The 20,034-nt window shown below is 43.5% G+C and overlaps 7 protein-coding genes across 7 annotated transcripts; 2 read left to right on the plus strand and 5 right to left on the minus strand.

Moving 5' to 3' along the window:
- Positions 1-84: 84 nt before the first annotated feature.
- On the plus strand, positions 85-1,455 carry Bfra_010273 (putative transcription factor cys6 protein; the record flags this gene model as incomplete). The annotated part of the gene is made up of 2 exons (XM_037340606.1): positions 85-145; positions 203-1,455. 2 exons carry the CDS (start codon positions 85-87, stop codon positions 1,453-1,455), a joined length of 1,314 nt encoding a protein of 437 aa, XP_037189074.1.
- A 221-nt stretch (positions 1,456-1,676) lies between these two features.
- Positions 1,677-2,118, plus strand: Bfra_010274 (uncharacterized protein; the record flags this gene model as incomplete). Its single annotated transcript, XM_037340607.1, has 2 exons — positions 1,677-1,783; positions 1,842-2,118. The coding sequence occupies 2 exons, from the start codon at positions 1,677-1,679 to the stop codon at positions 2,116-2,118; spliced, it is 384 nt and encodes a 127-aa protein (XP_037189075.1).
- Positions 2,119-3,528: 1,410 nt separating this feature from the next.
- Bfra_010275 (putative urea hydro-lyase cyanamide protein) lies at positions 3,529-4,410 on the minus strand (the record flags this gene model as incomplete). Its single annotated transcript, XM_037340608.1, has 2 exons — positions 3,529-3,656; positions 3,795-4,410. The coding sequence occupies 2 exons, from the start codon at positions 4,408-4,410 to the stop codon at positions 3,529-3,531; spliced, it is 744 nt and encodes a 247-aa protein (XP_037189076.1).
- A 1,085-nt stretch (positions 4,411-5,495) lies between these two features.
- Positions 5,496-7,893, minus strand: Bfra_010276 (putative calcineurin-like phosphoesterase protein; the record flags this gene model as incomplete). Its single annotated transcript, XM_037340609.1, has 3 exons — positions 5,496-7,374; positions 7,455-7,656; positions 7,716-7,893. The coding sequence occupies 3 exons, from the start codon at positions 7,891-7,893 to the stop codon at positions 5,496-5,498; spliced, it is 2,259 nt and encodes a 752-aa protein (XP_037189077.1).
- Positions 7,894-10,083: 2,190 nt separating this feature from the next.
- Positions 10,084-11,832, minus strand: Bfra_010277 (putative vitamin b6 protein; the record flags this gene model as incomplete). The annotated part of the gene is made up of 4 exons (XM_037340610.1): positions 10,084-10,467; positions 10,529-11,057; positions 11,115-11,338; positions 11,395-11,832. 4 exons carry the CDS (start codon positions 11,830-11,832, stop codon positions 10,084-10,086), a joined length of 1,575 nt encoding a protein of 524 aa, XP_037189078.1.
- Positions 11,833-13,645: 1,813 nt separating this feature from the next.
- Positions 13,646-14,344, minus strand: Bfra_010278 (putative methyltransferase-like protein; the record flags this gene model as incomplete). The annotated part of the gene is made up of 1 exon (XM_037340611.1): positions 13,646-14,344. One exon carries the CDS (start codon positions 14,342-14,344, stop codon positions 13,646-13,648), a length of 699 nt encoding a protein of 232 aa, XP_037189079.1.
- A 939-nt stretch (positions 14,345-15,283) lies between these two features.
- On the minus strand, positions 15,284-19,803 carry Bfra_010279 (putative uncharacterized membrane protein; the record flags this gene model as incomplete). The annotated part of the gene is made up of 10 exons (XM_037340612.1): positions 15,284-15,389; positions 15,479-15,560; positions 15,655-15,865; positions 15,916-16,173; positions 16,231-16,283; positions 16,332-16,400; positions 16,448-16,848; positions 16,910-17,539; positions 17,885-18,516; positions 18,685-19,803. The coding sequence occupies 10 exons, from the start codon at positions 19,801-19,803 to the stop codon at positions 15,284-15,286; spliced, it is 3,561 nt and encodes a 1,186-aa protein (XP_037189080.1).
- Between the last annotated feature and the right edge of the window lie 231 nt (positions 19,804-20,034).

A 20,034-nucleotide genomic window follows, 5' to 3' on the forward strand; every position in this document is an offset into this window, starting at 1 on the left:
TTTGCATTGAATTGAGATCAATTTGCTTCATCAATTATCTGAATTCACAATCTCCATTTTCTTAACAAGGTGATTCACATGGTGATGGATTCAACAGGTAAACAAAAGGATACTGCGGCAAAACGTCGCGCTTGTGATGAGTGCAGTGAGTTACCTAGAACTAGAAAGCATCATTCTATGTACAACTACTGATTGGACATAGGAATCCGAAAACTTGCATGCTCAAAGGATCCTAATGGATGTGAAAGATGTGTGCGAGAAAACGTATCATGTCATTACTCTCAACAGAAACAAATGGGTAGACCAAGAAAGCGTCAATTTATCGAAACTATTAGAGTTGAACCACCCGATACACAAAACAACCCACAACCTCTTCTCGATGATGGCACATTACTCCCTCTCTTTGGCGATGAACCTTACAATTTCGATGACAACGACTTTGCTGAACCATATTATACTAATTCGAATTTCAATGGATTTGATGATGCCCAGCAATTTCCACAAACTCTCCCTCTGGACACCCCACATCCTCTCTGGGCCTCAAATGTAGATGATGGCCGGAATATGTGGCATTTTGGAAACGGTGATATGCTAGGCCCTGCTGCCATCGACTCTAGTAGTATGAATATGGAAAAACAGGGTGAAACTCAACCCGCAGCCAACCAAGAAGCTGAATTATCAACGGGGTCAAATCCTTCCTCCTCTTCGCCTAATGGTAGTGATGGTCCCTTTCCAATATCAGGCGATAAATGCAGCTGCTTATCATCAATGTATTTGTCACTATCAGCATTGCAACAGTTCCCAAGTGAAATCGATGAAGCTCTAAAGGTAGTTCGTGGCGCTAGTATTGTGGCATCGAAAGCCATTTGGTGCCCCTCCTGTGGTGCGATAGCGTTAATTTCACCCACACCCCCTATTGAGGCCTTCCAAAATACGATGCTCATCGGAACTATATTACCTATCATAGCGAATGGATACGGCCGTTTACTAAAAATGGTTGACGAAGCGACTGCTGAGGCAATTGCTAAAGGGCAGACCAAAATCTTTAGGTATCTTGAATATGGTGGTTTATGCGAGCACCAAAGACCAATTAACGAGGCAATAGAGTGCATAGGTGACGCATTATCCATGGCAGATAGAGAAATGCAACCAGCAGAGTGGCGAACTACTGTAAGAGCTTTGTTGCGAGCTGACATCTATGGCCATGACCAACCTGGATTCAAGTACAAAGGATTAAGAGATCTCATTTCCGAGATGGAGCAAAGACAGAACGCTCGTCACAATATATTAGATGCACAAGTTGCTGCGGGTGTGCGGTCGCTAGAGCATGACCACTTCCCAGATTTGAAGGTTGCAGATTTGACTGTCAGGCAATGCTATGGGGAGAGAACAAGGGGGTGCTTGGAGATCCTCAAAATGGCTAAGATGGCTGTAGATAGCATTGTTATTGCATGAGCATCAAATTGCCTGGTTATTTGTGCAGATGACTGCGCGAGCCACCCATTCTTATACTGGCATTTTGCCATTCGCTTTCGAAATTTGATATTCGCTTGCTCAAATCAAGGTTGACCACCTAACTACGGTATTACTTTCTTGGATTTGGACTATCCAAGGGCCAAGGGAATTTCGTGAGCTTGTTCAGGAATTTATTTGTGGAGTGCTAATCTTTCATGAGCATGGCTGCCAGAGATTTGACATCCCAGAATTCTATTCCACTCTTCGCCTCAACTGCACAACACAACCACAGAAGTGTTGTAAAATGTCGCGGTACTCAAGAAAGGAGGTAAACTGACGAAGGATAGGTTCATATTTGGTTAATGGACCCTTCATCACAATGCCAGCTCAACTAACCCTGCGTCGGTTGATGGTTTAATCCCAACAAGATTGTCTCATTTCTTGACGGCCCGCCCAAATACCTTAGTTTGGAGGCTTATGGTCAAAGATGTTCAGATGATGCAATGGCGTTTGGAACACACATCGAATAACGGCTTGGCTTTCTATGTCACTGTGCTACACGCGAGTGCTACCTTTGTATCCAATTTCTCAGGTATAGAACACAAGTCATTTCAAAGAGTCTTCATGGTTGATAGAGACATGGCCCTGTATATTTCACAGTAGTTTATACTTGCTCGGGTTGATCTAATACTCATTCTATCCATGTTCCATGCAACATCTTCGGGACATTAGTTGTTAGGTAGGCAAAGGATACGACGAACATATTTAAACCAGCCTTGGGAGTTCTGAAACTATAGGTGACAGCAGATCTTGTGTATGTTAGTGAACCCACACCGAAACCAAGGGCTTGAAATCGTATTAGATCTATCCATCGATCAGGAACCACCCCCCTCTTAATCCTCATTTCCTCGACATCATGTACTCGGTATCAAATAAATTCCACACTCCAGAACAATCTCGCGCCTCGGTATTCGGAAATGCAGAGATATAATCGGAAATTATGTCTACGATAAATACACCCAAGTGCTTAAGAAATTACAGAAACGGGGCATGAGGACGTTCATAAGGCTCGGCTCGGTTGCGGCACGAGGTGAAAGGTGGCTCCATGTAGCCGAAAAAGCGGTACACCAAATCTTTCCAAGGGAATCAATCATACATTGAAAACCTTTATATTGCAATATCTTATGACATTACCAATTTATATTAAACCTAAATCTCATAAATACATCTTTCTATACAACTCTCAATTCAACTTAACAATAATTATCTCATTCGATACAAGAAAGTCACATGAGTATATTATGTATATCATCTCCAACATCTTTTGATCTCTCCTGCCGGACTGGACTGGACTGGACTAAACGGGTGGACCCGATCTGATCTCGCTTGGCCCCTGGATAAGTCATAACGGATCTTCATTTCCACCGCTCGTTGAAGTTTTCACTGCCGAATCCACATTTTCTCATTTTCATCATCCACATATTCGCACGTAGCAAATAAGACACATAGGACACATCCATAGCTACCCACAAAAGCTTGATAGGTAGGTACTTGAAGGAAGAAGTTGAAAAAAGATACTGGTATGGAGAGATTGTTTTGGTGTGTAGATGGATGAATAGATGAAGAGTTGGGAGATGTATAAAAAAACATAGTGGTATGGATATGATAGATGAGCAAAAGGAAAAAGATATCGACGTCGGCATGATTCGAACATGCGCCCCCGAAAGGAATTGATTTCTAGTCAATCACGTTAACCACTCCGTCACGACGCCTTGCTTGATTTGTTGATATGTGTGCTGAGATTTAAAGATATATTGAAGGGGAATTGGGATGGTACAGGAAGGTAGATTTGTTTTGCTCCTCTAATGTTATTGAGATCGTATTTCCACGCCGTAGATATCATTTATTCTCCCCAGCTATTGCTCTTTTCCTGTATGACTTCCGGATGCCATTTTCGTTCCTTTCGTCTCGTTGTCTCATGGGGCATTCACTTGTAATTCCTCATCCATCATCATACTACTCACCCTTACTCGTCCCTCGCCCACCCGCTTCTCTGTTAAGACATCCGCATTCTCAGTCCCACTTCTCCATCAACTTGTTCCCCAACACTCCATCGGGGAAATCCCTCACTCCCAAATGTGTCGAATGAGCCCATGGTTTCAAAGCATTCTCCTGCTCGATCGTATGCGAAAAACATTTACCTATTAGCACCGCCCAATTAGCACCTCGACATTTATTTTCCCACAAGCCTCCAAATATCTCCAAACCACATCAAACATCCCACAATCCTTCCGAAACATCACAAAAAAAGATACAGAAGAAAAAAAAGTAATACATACTCCACCCCAATCTCGGCCACTCCCTCACCACATTCTCAATCGTCCCCTCGTGCACCAACTGCGCATTCTGCCCCATGTTATCAAAAACCGTCGCCAACTGCACCAACCCCCCAACCCTCGTCTGCGTCCCCACCTCTCCCAGATCCTGATGTCGAATGATCCCCTCCACAACCAGTTCCCGCTGTTCTCTCGCCGCTCCCGCATCCCTTAATACCCCATCTGCAATAAACCCCCCGTAAAGATCAAAACTCATAAGCGTCTCCTGCAAATGTCGCGGCACGGTCCCGATGTCGTGCAGAAGAGCCGTGAGCGCGTAGCTTTCGAGAAATTTACTAGAGGAGTTGATAGAGGTCCAGTTTGGGAATGCGTGCGTGAGAATCGCGACGCCGTAGTGGTAGACGCGCATAGAATGGTGGAAGGTCTCTTGCGGTAATTCGGTGCGTGCGTATTCCTGAACGCTTTTTACGAGGGGGGATGCAGGGAATGGGAGATCGGATATTTTGAGCGCGGGAGCGGGGTTAGAGGCTGAAGAAGAGGATTTGATGAGCTCGGAGAGGGAGGCAGGGACAGATGTCCAGCCGTAGGATTCGATTGCGCGTTGGCGTTCGTAGGTCATGGTTTTGATAGTTAGGATTGATGGTTGGAATTAATGTTTTGTAGTGTATGTGTATGTGTATGTATACGTGTAGCTAATGTGTCAATGGCAAATGAGATGTTGAAATGAAGAAGATACTACCTAGATATTAAATGAAGGAAGGGAAAGCTCGCCTCTTATGAATGGAATGAGGGGTTCCAAGTTCTAGAAGCTAACCCGGGGAATGCTATGCCAATCTCATCATTCACTTAGAATGCTCTACAAGCAAAGCTATAGTTCATATGCCGATAGCTTACAAATGCGCATTCCTATACATACCTAGGCACTTTAACGTAATGCATCTATTCGTCATCGAGATCATTGTTCCATACATGTTGTGTACTGATAATTGCAATGTGCAATCAGAACCAAAGCTACCTACCCCACATGCCGTCATTTTATCCCACCTCCTTCACTAGATCCAAACCCCAGAACTCCCAGAACCCATGTCTTATGTCATACCAGCGATCGAATAACAATAATAAGTCGTTAGTAACTACCACGCTGCGAGGTGCTTACTCCAACTTGGGGTTGATTGCGTTGCGTCTGTAAATACTACATCGGGATTTGAAAATTCGGGATTCAAGTATGGATTTTCAAATGGCGATTGATCGCCTGATTGATTAGTCGTAGTAGCAACCAATCTAGCAAATTAAACATGTATAATGAAGGACCAATTCAAATTGAAGGATAGGTCATCACCGCACAGAAGCTTGAAGAAAATTGTAAGATCGTAAAATCTTGCCTCAATTAAGGCTTTCGTATGAAGATTATTTAGGTATTGTAAGAGTAAGAGTTCGAGGAATAATATCCATGCTACTGCGATACCATCATCCATACACTCATCTGAACCATAAAACCAGAACTCCACGGTGCCATATCATGTTCTTACGCACCGCTCCATAATGCATAGCACAACCTCATTTGAGGTGTAATAATCCATACACAAAACCGAACTCCAAATGCATGTTTCGTTTCCATCGTAATGGTATAAATGCAAGACAAGTAAAACAACCAAACACCAACCCAATCTGATGCAACTCCAATCCATGTACGCTAAAAGAACATTACAATTCCAAACTATGTAGCCCTTCTCCATCTTCTGGAACAGGAACCAACGGTTCTTGAACATGCTCCTCCAGCCCATCATCAAAGGATTTGATATCGTCCTCGTCTAATGTACCGACAAAAGCACGCTTAACGAAGCTAAGCCACACTCTATTCTTCTCTTTGCGATGATGCTTCTTTTTCTTGTGCTTCTTTTTCTTCTTCTTTTCTGCATTGATATCATGATCCTCGGCATCTTCAAAGGTTTCGTTCTCGGAGATAGAAATTTGTTTCTTGTCATCGTTCTCACTACCCTCGTCATCTTCGTAGACATTGGATTCTCCCAGAATCTCTCCATCCTTAACACGATCCCCCTTTTGTGGCTTATACTGACCAATCCTATGAGCCAGCTTGAGATAGTTTTTGACTGTCATATCTTTCAACTTATAAATTGGATCCGTGAAAGTGTCATACTCGACTTGATAATGAAAGGCGTGTGGGTTTGGGTCATCGTCCTTTGGAACCTTTCCGCCGTGTTTACCCTTACGCCATTTCTCCACGTCAATCTCATCTTTAGAACCCTCTGATTTCAATTCAAGATTGTTGATGTAGGTCAGATTAGCGAAATATTGAGTATACCCAAGTAACGTTAGACTTTGAGGAGAATATGCCGGTCCCGGAGGCGCATCTTTTGAAGGAGGCGACGGAATGATGAATCCTGGATTTGACGGCGTCGGGTTTTTGAACTTCTTCTTGTCTTTCTGGTGCTTCTTCTTTTTCTCGGTAGAAACATCGCCATTATCTGCGTAAATCGAATCTACACCGGCATCGACGTTGAATAGATCCTCTTCTTCTTGATCAAGCCAATCAATTTGCTCATCATTATTCACAACTGAATTGGACCACCTTGGCAAATCGTCCAACCCTGTGATATTGTACTCGATGACCCGAAGAGTAGGAAAGTAATTGGGCACAATACTCGGACCAACGTGTGTTACCACAAACCTTTCACCCCATGGACCTCCAAACTTCTTGAGCTCTTTGTTCCTTTTGTCTCTCTTCTTGTCCTTCTTACTCTTTTTATTTTTCTTCGAATCTTTATTCAATTCTGAGTAGTCCAGTTCTTCCTCGTCAGTGTCCATGACAATCGGTAGGTGTTTTGGATTAGGTAATCCAGACCAATCTTCTCGAAGATCACCCAAGTAATCTCCAGCAGATGAAATTGTAAACTCATCGTCCATTAGCGCGCGAGGAGGCGCAACAGATTTACCGTCAAATAATAAGAGATCAATATCTTTAGTGTCGTGTATCATGAAATGATCAATGTTCATGTGCCCAAATAAACCTCCGATAATAATATCCCGATACTGCTGGAGCCACAAGGTATATTTTTGCCAACAAGTTTCGTCCCAAAGCGATTTGCTGTCTGTTCGAGCAGGCGGTACATGCCCAGTAAGGATAACTTTCATTCCGCGGTCGCGCATAAATTGTAGTTGAATTCGAAGCCATTCCATATGTTCGTATCCGGGTTCTGAGCGCAATGCGCAACCATCCACAGCGGCATTGTGGCTAAAAAAGTATAAAGTATTCAGACTGAAGACGGCCAATTTCGTAGGAATAACCTCGACATAATACCATCCTCCTCGTTGAAAACCATGTCTCTGCTCTTCTGGTATGAATTTATCCCATAGATCTGTATACGTCTTCAACCATTTATTCGGACCCGAAAGTAAAATGTTATGTGGAAGAATATCGTTGTTGCCAAATGTTGATATAACCGGAATCGATAAATCGTGTCCATCGCCAAAAGTCTCCAGGAATTTATCTGCGATCTTCCTATTCGAATCAAGAACCTCGTCTTGGACTCTAGGAATCTTTTCGTCGCTGTCGTGTCGTGCACTATTTCGAATCAGCATCTCTCCTCGCACAAAGCCAAATCGACATTGCGACGATTGGCTGTTCGTTCAAGCAGAACCAACCTGTCCCCTGTCCATACAACAAAATCCACGTTATCCCTCACATTTTCCTTTATCCATTTAAAAGTCGCATCTATAAGGGTAGGAGGTGTATCGCAATCCGAGGTCTCTGCCCCATATGTTCCAGCAGTTCCTTTGCCTCTATGGCAGGCATCATCTTCGTCGGTGGAAGAGAATGCTTTGTAGTGAGGATCTTGATGTAAATCTATAATAAATGAGCATCGTACAGGAACATTGAATGGCGAAATAATGATTTAACCCCACCTGTAATGTGCAAGAATCTACCATGCAGACGTTTAGAGGCAACATGCTGATGGTGTGTAGTATCCAGGTCCTCCAATGGCACTTGCAGGCTCGATTGGGTGGTACCGAGGGGTTTGGCAACGGCAGCAGGAGAAAATCGAAGCAGACAGACTGCTATGCATATTGCGTTTACACGCATATTTTCAAAAATCAAACTGGAAAAGAAGAAAAGAGTATGTATGTCTTAGGAAAAGGAAATCATTCTCATGTATAGGTAGTAAATAGAGGTTTAGGAAAAAGGATTCCAGATTCTTCCCAAGGAAAAAAAATGATGAGTTGTGATTAATGACTGACTCCGTTTCCCTGTCTTTTTATGATTAAAAATCGAGTAAATTGATTGTTGGTTGCTCCCCCCTCGTGGAAAGATTCGCGACCGAACGGCGGGTACCTGTGCGATTAAAAAGCTTGGTTTCTTTTCTTTCTTAGAGAGAGAAAGAGATGAGATATTTAATTTTCTCTTGGGCCACGACGATAATGAAGAATGAACTTGTGATGAGTTGTTCCGTCTTTCAAACACGATGAATCTTTGTGTCTTAGCTTTACGAAGTTTCCCAGTACTCTAGAAGAAATGGAAAGTTTCCTTGATTCATATAAATCCTCCGTCCATACTAACTTTTGACAGTCTTGACTACCCAGTAACTCTCAAGGTGTTTTTCCTTATGTCTCACTCATCGAAGAGTCAATTGGCAGTAGTTATAGTTAGCCTTCAAAAGGGTTTATCCAGCCAATCATCAGTACACGTGGATGAGTCTCGAGTCACTTTTGGTTTGGATCACCCTGTGCTAAAAGCTCTTCTAAGATAAATCCCTTTCAGTAGATCAGAGATGATCGAGAAGAGGATGGAGATGAAAGCTTAATTCAGCACATTGACTCACGCGACAACCCTTTTCCGCTAAAATGACGATATCGTGGAAGTTTATGACCGTTGACGGATGCAGTCTGCAGCCTGCAGCCTGCATCCTGATGATTATGTTTAAGAGTGACACGTAAAGTAGTGCGACAATTATTGCGCGAATTTAATGTTAACGTTAATGATGTGAGCACATAGATCATGTTGTGTAGGTACTTCTTTGTTATCGAGTTCACCCTTCACCCCTCCAAACTTCGGTCCAAGATGATTCCTCATCGACCCCTTTTCCATTACCGAGACTTAAAACTACTCGATAATGAATGTTGTAATGCAATTTTGACATTTTCGGGTGAGACAAGACTGATTCCAGCATGCTTTGTAGAACTTGAGATGCGCTACCAAGTGAATCTGCATGAAGATTTTCAAGTACTGTACTGTTGACAAGTGGACCCTGATTTTCCATCGCTAAACTCGTGGCGCCCGAACCGCCACAACATTTTGAAAACTTTTAGGTAGGTATGTATGTCTACCTACGAGCCTACCTGAATACCAAGCAGATGGACATATTGGCAATTTTCTATCGTCGAGGGCCCTCCAAAGTGTAGTATCGAGAATAGTTCGAAAGTGTCCCAACCACGATAATGTCTTACAGCAGTAAATAGTAATTCATCGTTGTTCTACTACATGGATATGATATACAGGCTCGAGCGGTGTACTCTTATGGAGTAGGCAGATGATCGGGACTCCGGATGATACACGAGAGGGCGTCGATCCATATATCTCAGTTGGTATCCAACCAAATTTCTTCAAAACTGCTAGGATTGACACAAAATCCTACCACAGCGTGTGCTAATAAATATGTATTCAAATTAGGAAGCTCTCTGTATCAAAAACTGATACATTGGCGTCGTGACGGAGTGGTTAACGTGATTGACTAGAAATCAATTCCTTTCGGGGGCGCATGTTCGAATCATGCCGACGTCGAATTTCTCTTTTGCCATTTTATCTCTATCTTTGCAGACTACCAGAGTCATCTATTTCAGATATGTACATCTTCTCCGAAATACCACTCATCCACCGGAGTGGATTAGGATGTGGCAAACAAGAATTACGACTTAAGAGTTTAGATTCGAAATGCAAACATTTTTCCATTTTTTGGTGGTGTGGAAATATCAACCCATGCCATTGAAGCACCTTCCGATTCAACGTGCCACACACGTACAAGAATATCGTTCTTCTCACGCTCACAGAATCCTGATGGTGTTACAAGCTTTAGATAGAGCACATGGCGATAGTGCTGCAAGATGATGGGGACAACTTGTATGAAGCACTGATTGCACCATCCGGTCTACTACTCAATCAAGAAATTCACATCAAAAATGCTGGTTTGCTAGTATAACTATTATAATTATTATTAACACCACAAATATATACAAAGCTGTTGGGTGTGTGTGTTTTATGATTATACACAAGCAGCTTCTACCGTCCAAACTTCTTCAACTCGAGATATCTCAGTGGTGGGAACACAATGGCCGTGAAGCCGATACCAAGCCAATCTCCAATATCACCACCATACTCACCCCCAATCATCAAAGCAATAGGGCCAGTGTACCAAATTTGATACATGCCTACGATCGCGCCAGCAAATCCAATCAGGAATGATAAGAGGGCTGCATATCCGATGGGTAGCTTGGTTCTGTCGTTATAAATGGACCAGTCGAACGATTTGCCTTGTAGTTTGTGGAAGATGAAATATTCCTCAAGACTGATGGTAATCCAGGGGCAAATCCAATATGCCATCATAGGGAGGAAGTTCTCAAAGACGGTGTAAAGCTTGTTGCGCCCACAGACGGAAAGGACGAGCTGTAGCGCTAGAGTTAGTATTACGGACAGATGAAAATAGGATGATGTGGAATGAGCTTACCTCAACTGCTGTGATGAGAATACACCAGAACCAACGAGGGATCTTGTTTGCCCAGCGTCCGAGTACCTGAATGGTCAATGCCGCACTGTAACTACATGGTGCGTTGTTGGTGATGGAACCAAGGGCAAGAATGACGACGCAGAAGCCGCCGAATCCTCCGAGCCTGCCATAGCACTCATAGAGAAGCGCACCAGACGAGATGTCATAGGCGTCGCTCCAGGCTGGAATGTTTGGAACTCCAGTAGCGATACCAACTCCAACAATGTTGGCAAAAATTACAGATGTCCAGATGCCAGTCCACGTGGATGCAAATGTCATCCATTTAGGATAATCTTTGGGGTAGTAGACGTAAAAGTCGGCACTGATGGCGGTAAATCCAATGATACTAGCGAATATCAAGGCGAAGAACGAACAACGATTAGCGTTAATGGTTCCGGAATCACCAACGGAGACTGCATGGGTATCGAAATCTCCTCCAGTGCAACCAATAAGTACGAACATAACAATCGCTTGTGGGATGTATCCGAATCTATTTATTTGTGAGCATTTTGAACATCAATCTTCCAAGAATGGTGGCTATATTCACCTCTCGATTTTGTTCAAGTATTCGATACCGAAAGTAGCGACTAAACCGATGCAGATTGCGGCAATGACGCATCCAACGGCCAAACTCAAGCTCCCTCCGTTAACGGCTGTAATCATTTGTCCAGTGATGATACACCCAATAGTACCAAAGCCTACTTGCTGAACAACATTGCAGCAGCATGCAATTTTCGAGGGCCAGTAACCCATGAAATAACGTCCAATAATCTATCAAAGCGCAAATATTAGCACCTACTCAAAGAACATTTTTTGAAGAAGCATACCTGAGTTCTATTGCCACTTTCTGGTCCGTAGGTTGCCATGTACGCGATTGATGTCGAGGCGAGCGCATTCGCGAAAATGACAATGCAAATACAATCCACCCAGCCGAGTCCGTAAACCAAGGGTCCAAGTAGCCCAACAATAATGTTCATGGCTTGCAAATTGATACTGAACCATAGCGAGAACATGTGGAAATAGTCGTGAAGCGGACGCGGCACATGTTTCTCGTTGTCAGCTACACGGGTGATACCACGGGCTTCCACTCCCCAGATTTTCTCCAATTTGACGCTCCAGTAGCTCAAGCCTCGCTCGGAACCAGAAAGCCGAGAACTGTCATTCTCAGCATCGATAGTGGATTTGCCATCGCGGTCGGTGGAGTTGTCGGCGGCGGTATGGACTTGTACACCCTTCTCGATATCATGCTCTGTAGCAGCCTCCATTGTGAAAAATTCTCAAGGCTCAAAGTCGACAAACAACGAAGAGGAAAAAAGTTTGACCATTGAAGGGTGGAAATGCCGGCAGGATAAACATCTACCATACCACTGGAATTGAGCTTATTTCCTTTCGTCGATACTCCGCCAGTTCGGCGACCGCACCTAAAAGGTTTGCATTTTCGGCCGCCTCCCACGTTAATTGAGTGTGTAGTGTAGAGCATGCATTACATAAATGGGGTATGGACAAAATATGGCATCCCGATTAGACAATACATGCGATAGTTCGCGAGTGGGCACGTCGCTTGAAGAAATTTGACATTTAGCCGTGGTGCGGCTTATGGGGCCGATCCATTGTATTTTCAGGGGTTTGGCAGGGTTCTCTTGGCCAGACCCCATATACGGGGTGGCAAAGAGTTAAGTGACATCTGATTTCAACGCGTATGAAATCTTGCTATAATTTAAAAAGTGGATTTGGCATTCTACGAAGTATTAATTTTTATTGCGGTTGACCCATCTTGTCGAGGGTCCTCGACAGGCGAGCGCGCAAGCTAATTTCTACCCCATTGCACGGTGAGGAGATGTATTTCTAATTCTCTAATGCTACTGCCAAAGCACAGACGTGGCTTTACGGGATTAAAGATCATGCTGTTTGACAGCTTCATTTCGAACATTGAGCTAAACAGTAATGATCGAAGACACCGAGGCTTGATTCAAGCGATGTCAATATCAAGGAGACAGTGGTATCTGCCTGATACTAGGAGTAGTTTTTCCGTTGACATTTCACCTCGATTTCCTCTCTACTAGTGTAGCTTGCAGGGTAAAATTTGTCCAATTGTTTGAATTGTACAGGGCGCATTGCAGAAACATGAGTTAGTTCCTCCAAATATCTTCTCGGCCGAAGTATCTCTCTAATGTTACATAGTTCCTGATCCATAACAGCGCTTGCTGGATGATTCAACACACAAGTCTTTTAAGAGAGGGAACAGGAGACCCTCGAATCTCCTCGGTAAATCTCGGATCTTTGATTGAGATGATTACATCATGTGTTTCAAATTTGTGTGTCTTACTTCGTTTGTTCGCGCAGTCGCCGCCTCGAAGATTCCATGTTCTTTTCCCAAGCTCATCAATAGGAAAGGCTAGTTGTATTTGTAACTATAGACACTTTTTGTTACTGCCAGCTGACATGACGTGATATTTTCTCTACTGGATTCTGATTCGCTTTCTTATGACGACTGCAGCGAAAGGGTCTCAACAATACTGCTAGTCTCACTTTTCAGCTTCAGCAATGGTTTTTGGGAACTGATATTTATTTACTTATCTTCAATTTATGTAAGGAGCTCTTGAATACGACAAGCTTTTTGCATCTCTAGGAAGGGATTGAATAGGTGTAATAAACTTTTTGCTGCAGTGTCTGTTTATGTAGCTTTGGAATATATCATCGGCATTGTGTCGTTGGGTGCTATCTGGTGCTGTTCATTCCATGTTTCTTACGAAACGATTCCTGTTTCTCTATAACTGATCAGGATTGTCTATGCAGTCATCAATTCAACTACCAATTGTGATTTCCCATTGAGCTCTCTCATCTACCTCAACTGGTATACCGGTCAAATCTCTACTTCAATGATCGTAGCCAGCGTTCCATATCTATGGCTCCTAGTAGCTCGAACTCACTCAACTACACATAGAAACAGTATTCAAGCAGATTCTCTTTAACCAACTCGTTCAAATTACTACTTCTCAATAACCAAAATCCCATAATTAGGAATCTCCCTATAACTCTCCAACTCCTTCAAACTAGCTCCTCCCTCCCCATCCCCCCTCAACCACTTCTCCGGCACCTCCGTAACCCCCACTCCAACTTCCCCTTCAACCCCGCCTCTCGCGCACACTCCTCATAAACCTCCCTCCTCAGATGATAACACTCGAAATCCAGATCCCCAACCGGCGTATCCCCGTGCACCCGAAAATAAATCCCCTCCTCCACATCTCGAATATGGCTATACACCAAATACCCGCTTCCGCCCTGACTCATCGGCCTCGCGCTCGCCTCCGCATTCACAGACGCTATCGGATCAGAAGTCGGCGGTACAGTAACCGACACAAACCTCCCTCCTTCCTTCAAATTCACCGCAATGTTGCGAAACATATCCACCAATCCCTTGCGATCACTCGCATAATTCAAAAGCCACGCCGCAAACACGATATCGAAGGGTCCGTCTTGATATTTCGTCGGAACGGAACAATCGCCCTGGATGAAAGAGACGGCGTTTTCGAGACGCGGCGCAGAGTCGATCATGACGGCGCTGATGTCAACGCCGAGAACAGACTGCGCGCCCCAGGATAGGAATGGATAGGTGTAGAACCCGGTGCCGCATGCGAGCTCGAGGATGCGTGCATCTTGGATGTAGGGTGTGATGGCGGTACGCACATTTTCGCGCTCGATGAGGGCAATGGAGGCAGTGCGGATGTAGTCGTAGGGGCCTTGGATGGTGTCGTATTGGTGGCTTGAGTTGGCCATGGTGGTGGGGATGTGGGTTGTATGGTTTTGGGGTTGAGTTTGAGTTTTGATGAGGGGTAGCGAGGGGATGGATGGATGGATGTGGGTCGGGGTAAATGATCTACTTCTTTCTAGCTAATGATCTTCTATAAAATAACTACAATGGTTTGTGAGTGAAGATCTCGAATTCAAGTACAAGATATCGATCGAGAAGTCCCACTCATTCCTTCATTCAAAGTCTTCGATATTTTCCTCTTGCGTCTCTTCTATGCGTATTCTTAACGGTATTAGGGAAGCGGATCTCGTCACTCGAAATTCACTATTCAGTCCCACTTCAGAGCCGTTCGGGAGATGTACCCATTGAGGTACATACCCATGTGGATTATCCTTTGCCGTCCCGCCTTAGAAATCTCAACCCTTGTAGGAATTCCACAATTCGGACAAGGATAGGCAACGTGGCAAAAGTGGGATAATAAAATTTCTACGAGCATCGGTAGAGTGTTTCCGAGATGGATGCAAACCATTGAACTCAGGGAAGCTGTTGCAATGCAAAAAAAGAGCAAATGGAACATATCACCGTTTTTCATATTTCGCCAAAGGAGTAAAATTAATCGTATGGGATAAAAACAACGCTTGCAGCCATAAGTCTATCGGACACCAACACCTTTGAAACCGTCATACCATAAGTACATACTTTACAAAAATACATCATTATACACCGCATACCGCACACCAAAACCAGTTCGTAGAAAATCCAAGCAATCATTTGTATTGGGCAAACAAAGGTAAAAAGGAAAGCAAAAAGATAAATCAATCAAAGGAGTAGGTATTGAACCACACCCGATTTGAACGGATAACCTTTCGATCTGGAGTCGAACGCGCTACCGTTGCGCCAGCGGTCCTATTGATCGATTTTGTATAAAGATTAGTTCCACTGTTGTGCAATGTATCCTCGGGCTCTCAGCCTCTAGTGGTTCGTGGTGTAATTTGACCATCAAGAAATCCGTGACCACTCACGCGGTCGCGAGTAAGATCTTCGTATTCGTCCTCAAGAATGGGATCGAAGCTGTTGCGGTTTTGGTTAGCAATGTTTAATAGTTCAGTATGAGGACGAAGAATATAGATAAAGAAGAAAGAGGTAACAATGGCACATACCCTTGCTCACCAACGATTTCCTTGGTGTATCTGCATAGTTGTTCTAATTGTGTTACACATCCTGTAAGGGACTGACTGTAGCCTAGAAGTTTTGTGTTAAATTGCATCTTCGGAAGTAGATGAATACGCCCCCGAAATTTTGAAGAACCCATGAGTCGGAAGTATCAAATACGTACTGTAACTATAAATTTGAGACCATTTCTTTCCTCCGGGCAAGTTATTTGCCGTCTCACTTGTATCATTGTTTTTCTTACTCTTGCTTTTCCTTTTACTTCGTTTCGACTTAACGGACATACTACTAGATGTCGCAGGAACATTCATGGATTCCAGTAGGGCCATATGGTCTAGCAAACGTTTTCGAGCAGATGCTGCGGATGGAAGATATCTCTGTTTCTAATCAGTATCAAATATTTACCTTGTCAGACAATGGAACTCACAGGAACTTTCCTATCACCTCGCAATGCCCCAGCTAGAACATACAAGTTCATGAGGATACAGGCGACTGCATCACGCCGAAAGGCGAGTAGCGATTCAGATGCCTGCTCGTTCTCGGAAAGATAATGTGGTTGAAAAAAGAGTGAGGACTGTCGTACAGAGACAAGATACTCGAAGAATCGTTCGCAGGCATCGATCAATGCCGAATAAGGAAGTGGATTAAAGGGACCGCGAAGTCGGATTTCATGACGAGTAAGAGCCTGCAAAACGTCAGCATGTTTACAATCATGAAACCAAATGGAAACTTTGAAACTTACCAATAACTGTCGTATCCTAACGAATCCTTCTCTCAGGCGACCTTCCAGCATCTCTTAAAGAGTATCAGTCCTGTTTAAAAGTTATGGACAAAAATACGTACCAGATTGTTGCACATCTTTCACACCTGGCTCTTCTCCGTCTTCATAATATACGTATTTTGCAACAACACCTGCATTAATTAATAAAAGATGCAGTAATTCTCAGAATATAGCTCACCTCTATAAATTATACTCGAATAAATGAGCATCGACGACAAAGCCTTCCTCAATTCATGCCTCGCGACAAATGGCCATAGAAACCAATTAACGATAACGGCAGATACGGTACCAACCAGAAAAGCAACTCCTCGAGTCCAAGCCACAGTGACAACAGGGATATCATTCGGAGCTGTATATGCACCTAGTGAAACAACTACAAATGATATGCAACCTACAATACCGGATCGAGGATGGGGACTTTGCGTGAACCGATACATCATAGGTATCATGAATATGGCTGCAAATGCAGCCATAACGTATGGATTTCCATTGTCAGCACCATAAGCTATACCACCCCATACAGCGCCAAGTATAGCACAAAACGCTCGGGTTATTAAATCTTGGAGATTTCCACCAACTCTGTCAGAAATTAGTTCAAGTCATTTCTAAATCATGTCTAAATCGACGATATGGTACTCGCCTTGGATGCATCATTATCCAAACCATTACAACTGCCCACCAACTTTCATATTTGTTCCACCAACTTCTACTCTGACTTAACCACGCTGGAACAGATAAGAGAGAAGTCACTATCGCAACTTTGAACGCAAATCTAGTCTCGAAGCCTTGTAAACGATGAAGGACTTTCCAAGTTCTGTATCTTAAGCGCTTTTGTCTGGAAGCTTGTGAGTTCTTGTCCATGGCTATTTCTTCCTCTTCGGCATATGCCCCTCTAGTATCGGTGGGCTCAAGGTCGTCATAATTTTCCTCTTCTTCTGTGGCCCTTTCTTTCCGTGGAGTAGGTTTATAGACATTTGCCATTCCTTTCATTGTCTTGGCAAGTTCTCTTTGACTTCGGAAAAAGAAACCTGCTGTTACACCCCCTCTGTCATGTCGAACTTGTCCATTTGTACGTTGGAGAGCTTTGCCAAATGGATAAGATGGCAGGTAGATTCGCCAACCAGGGCGTCTCTGCTGCATTTCGTTCACTTTAACGAGAAGAGCTTCAGCAGTATTTGCGGCTTGTCTGATAGGATGGACAAATAAGAATATTTCGACAACTTCAGGATGGTCAGAATATGTTGGAGGCAAATTTGGGTTCTGGAGAAGCCTAAGATTGTTCAAGTCAGTATCAATGGACGGTACGATCTGTTCCCATATTTTTCAGTCTTTCAAGAGCAGCGAACTTTCGAACATAGTCAATAGTCAATGCTTCAGGTCATTCAATACTTCAAATAGAAATGATATGCAGCCTAGATGAGAGTTCCAAACAAACTCTATATATTGAGCGAATAGTATGTACCAAACAGATGCAGAAATCTTATTCCATCAAAATGTCATCTGGGCTATCAAATATCCAGAAAACCAATACGCTGATGTGAATAGCACAGAACCATGGACACTGATGGAAAAAATGATGAAAAAAAAATAAACAAACAAGGAAACTAATACATACTGCTCTTCTTCTTCGTCGTATTTGATCTTAGCCTTTCTGATACTCGTAATCGCGCCCACAATGTCAGAAGAAACATCCTTAGGAGGGCCGAGAAATACTCTATGTCCAGACATGTCCATTAACACAGCATCGCATCTTTGTAATGCCATCTTCAAACATGACAATAAATTCGATGTAGGTTCTGCAAGTTTGCTGGCCACCAACTCCACTGCTCGGTCCTCAGTATCTGATCTCTGTAGCTTTGGACGTCGTGGACCATCAATATTGATCACGGAAGCAGAATGAAACCGTCGAATACTGAGTGCTGATGCATCTGGGGATAGAGCTATGTCGGAATCTTCTTCCTTATCAGAGTCATCGAATAAATGCGATTCCATTCGGAGAGACAAGAAAGATCTTATCACTGCTTGCATTAAATTTCGCAATATCTCAACGTCCGAGGGCTTGAAGCGGGTGACAGATATATCAAGAACCAAATCTCTGTACGCCTGTGAAAGGTTGACGAAAGTAAATGCCAGCTGTCTATGGACAGTGACTGGCTCTGATTGAGGGAGTTGGAGTCCTTTCTGCATAATGTCAAAGGCATTGTGTAAGCTCACAGCCAATGATCTTGCGCCAGCGTCAGGAACCACCTATATGATGTTAGCGGTGTCTGATGTGTGAGGCCAAGGGTTAATTGATTCCCGAAGATGCAAATTTTTGCCAAGTTCCAGTATGGGCAAGACTCGCAGAGTGAAATAACAACAGTCTTACCGACAAACAAATTTCCCGGGATAATTATGAAAAAGAACTTTACTTACAACACAACACACTATGAGAGCAATAGCTTGACCAAGCAACCATGGTATGCCATATTCAAAGAGCACCCTCCAAGCAATGGTCTCAGAGGTATCTGCAAGACAGGTAAATAGAACCGCCATCCCAGCACATAGTACCAGTTGGTACAATCTTATGTAATACGAACGGAGTGCCGCGATCATGCCCATGAAAACAAGAAGGAAAGCGGCCAGAATTCCTCCATATCCTCTTCTGGCAACAGCCGTAGAATCTGACAGCCACAGCGCAAAAGCCCCCCACCCTAATCCTCCCGCAGTTCCAACAATCGTTAGTATCGTTCCATCAATCTGAGCGCCAACACTTCGACCTGAATGGTTGATAATCGTCGATATGACCATAATGTAATTGTAACGACCGAGCCAATTTCTGATAACGGGGACCAAACACAAAATATAAGAAATAAAGAAAGGTAGGAACGATTTGATGAGCTTGATACCAGCTCGTGTAGTCACCAATTGTTTGGAAATTTCCTTGATTCCATGCCATTGTCTCGGAAAGAAACGCTTTAATGACAATGGATGATGTTTCTTGAACCCCGCTGGTAATGTGAACTCTGCATCTTTCATGAGCTCTTCATGACTTATTTTCGGTGGCTTAAAGAAGGCAGCATCGAAAAATCCATCTCTCAATTCTTCAACGCCATATGTTTCGAGATCTAAATTATAATCTTGTAAAAGATCCGACAAGTGACTCATGTGACTATGACTGAAACTGAAACTGCTTCTAGGAGAAGCTGGATTTGATGTTGGAGGACTTTTGATAGAACCAGGTCTTGAACCAGCCAGAGATCTTGACCGTCGTGGAGTATATGATCCCATGTATATACTCGCAGCGGGCGATTTTGCTTGACTTCCTTCTGGTTCTTGTACTCGAATGTGTCTATCATTAGCATGCGATTTAATATTCACGACAGGCCTGTGAAGCCTTCGACGAAAGTGTGATCCATCATCTGCTGCTGTGATTGACTCCCTTCGACCAAATCTGGGAGTGAAGGATGGAGTAGAGAAGATTACATGAGGAGGAGGAGGGGATGATGGAGGAGATGATTGACTGTTATCTCCACTGTCTCTGGTGGAAGCCATTGTGGCTGATGGAACGGAGAACAACGAGAAACTATGACGCAAATGAGACTATTCAGATGCATTTCCCGACTCAATTGAGAATATGGGTAAAACAAAGAGAACCGGTAGTTCCAAGTAATAGGAGAGTTTATATTTATAAAATTTCCACCTTTAAAGTCTCCACCAGGTAGAAAATAATATGGAGACTTGGGATTCATTTCGATCTTCAGTCTTTGGGCGGTATGAGGGAAA

Source organism: Botrytis fragariae (genome assembly GCF_013461495.1).
Source record: "Botrytis fragariae strain BVB16 chromosome Unknown tig00000186, whole genome shotgun sequence".
NCBI classification, from domain to species: domain Eukaryota; kingdom Fungi; phylum Ascomycota; class Leotiomycetes; order Helotiales; family Sclerotiniaceae; genus Botrytis; species Botrytis fragariae.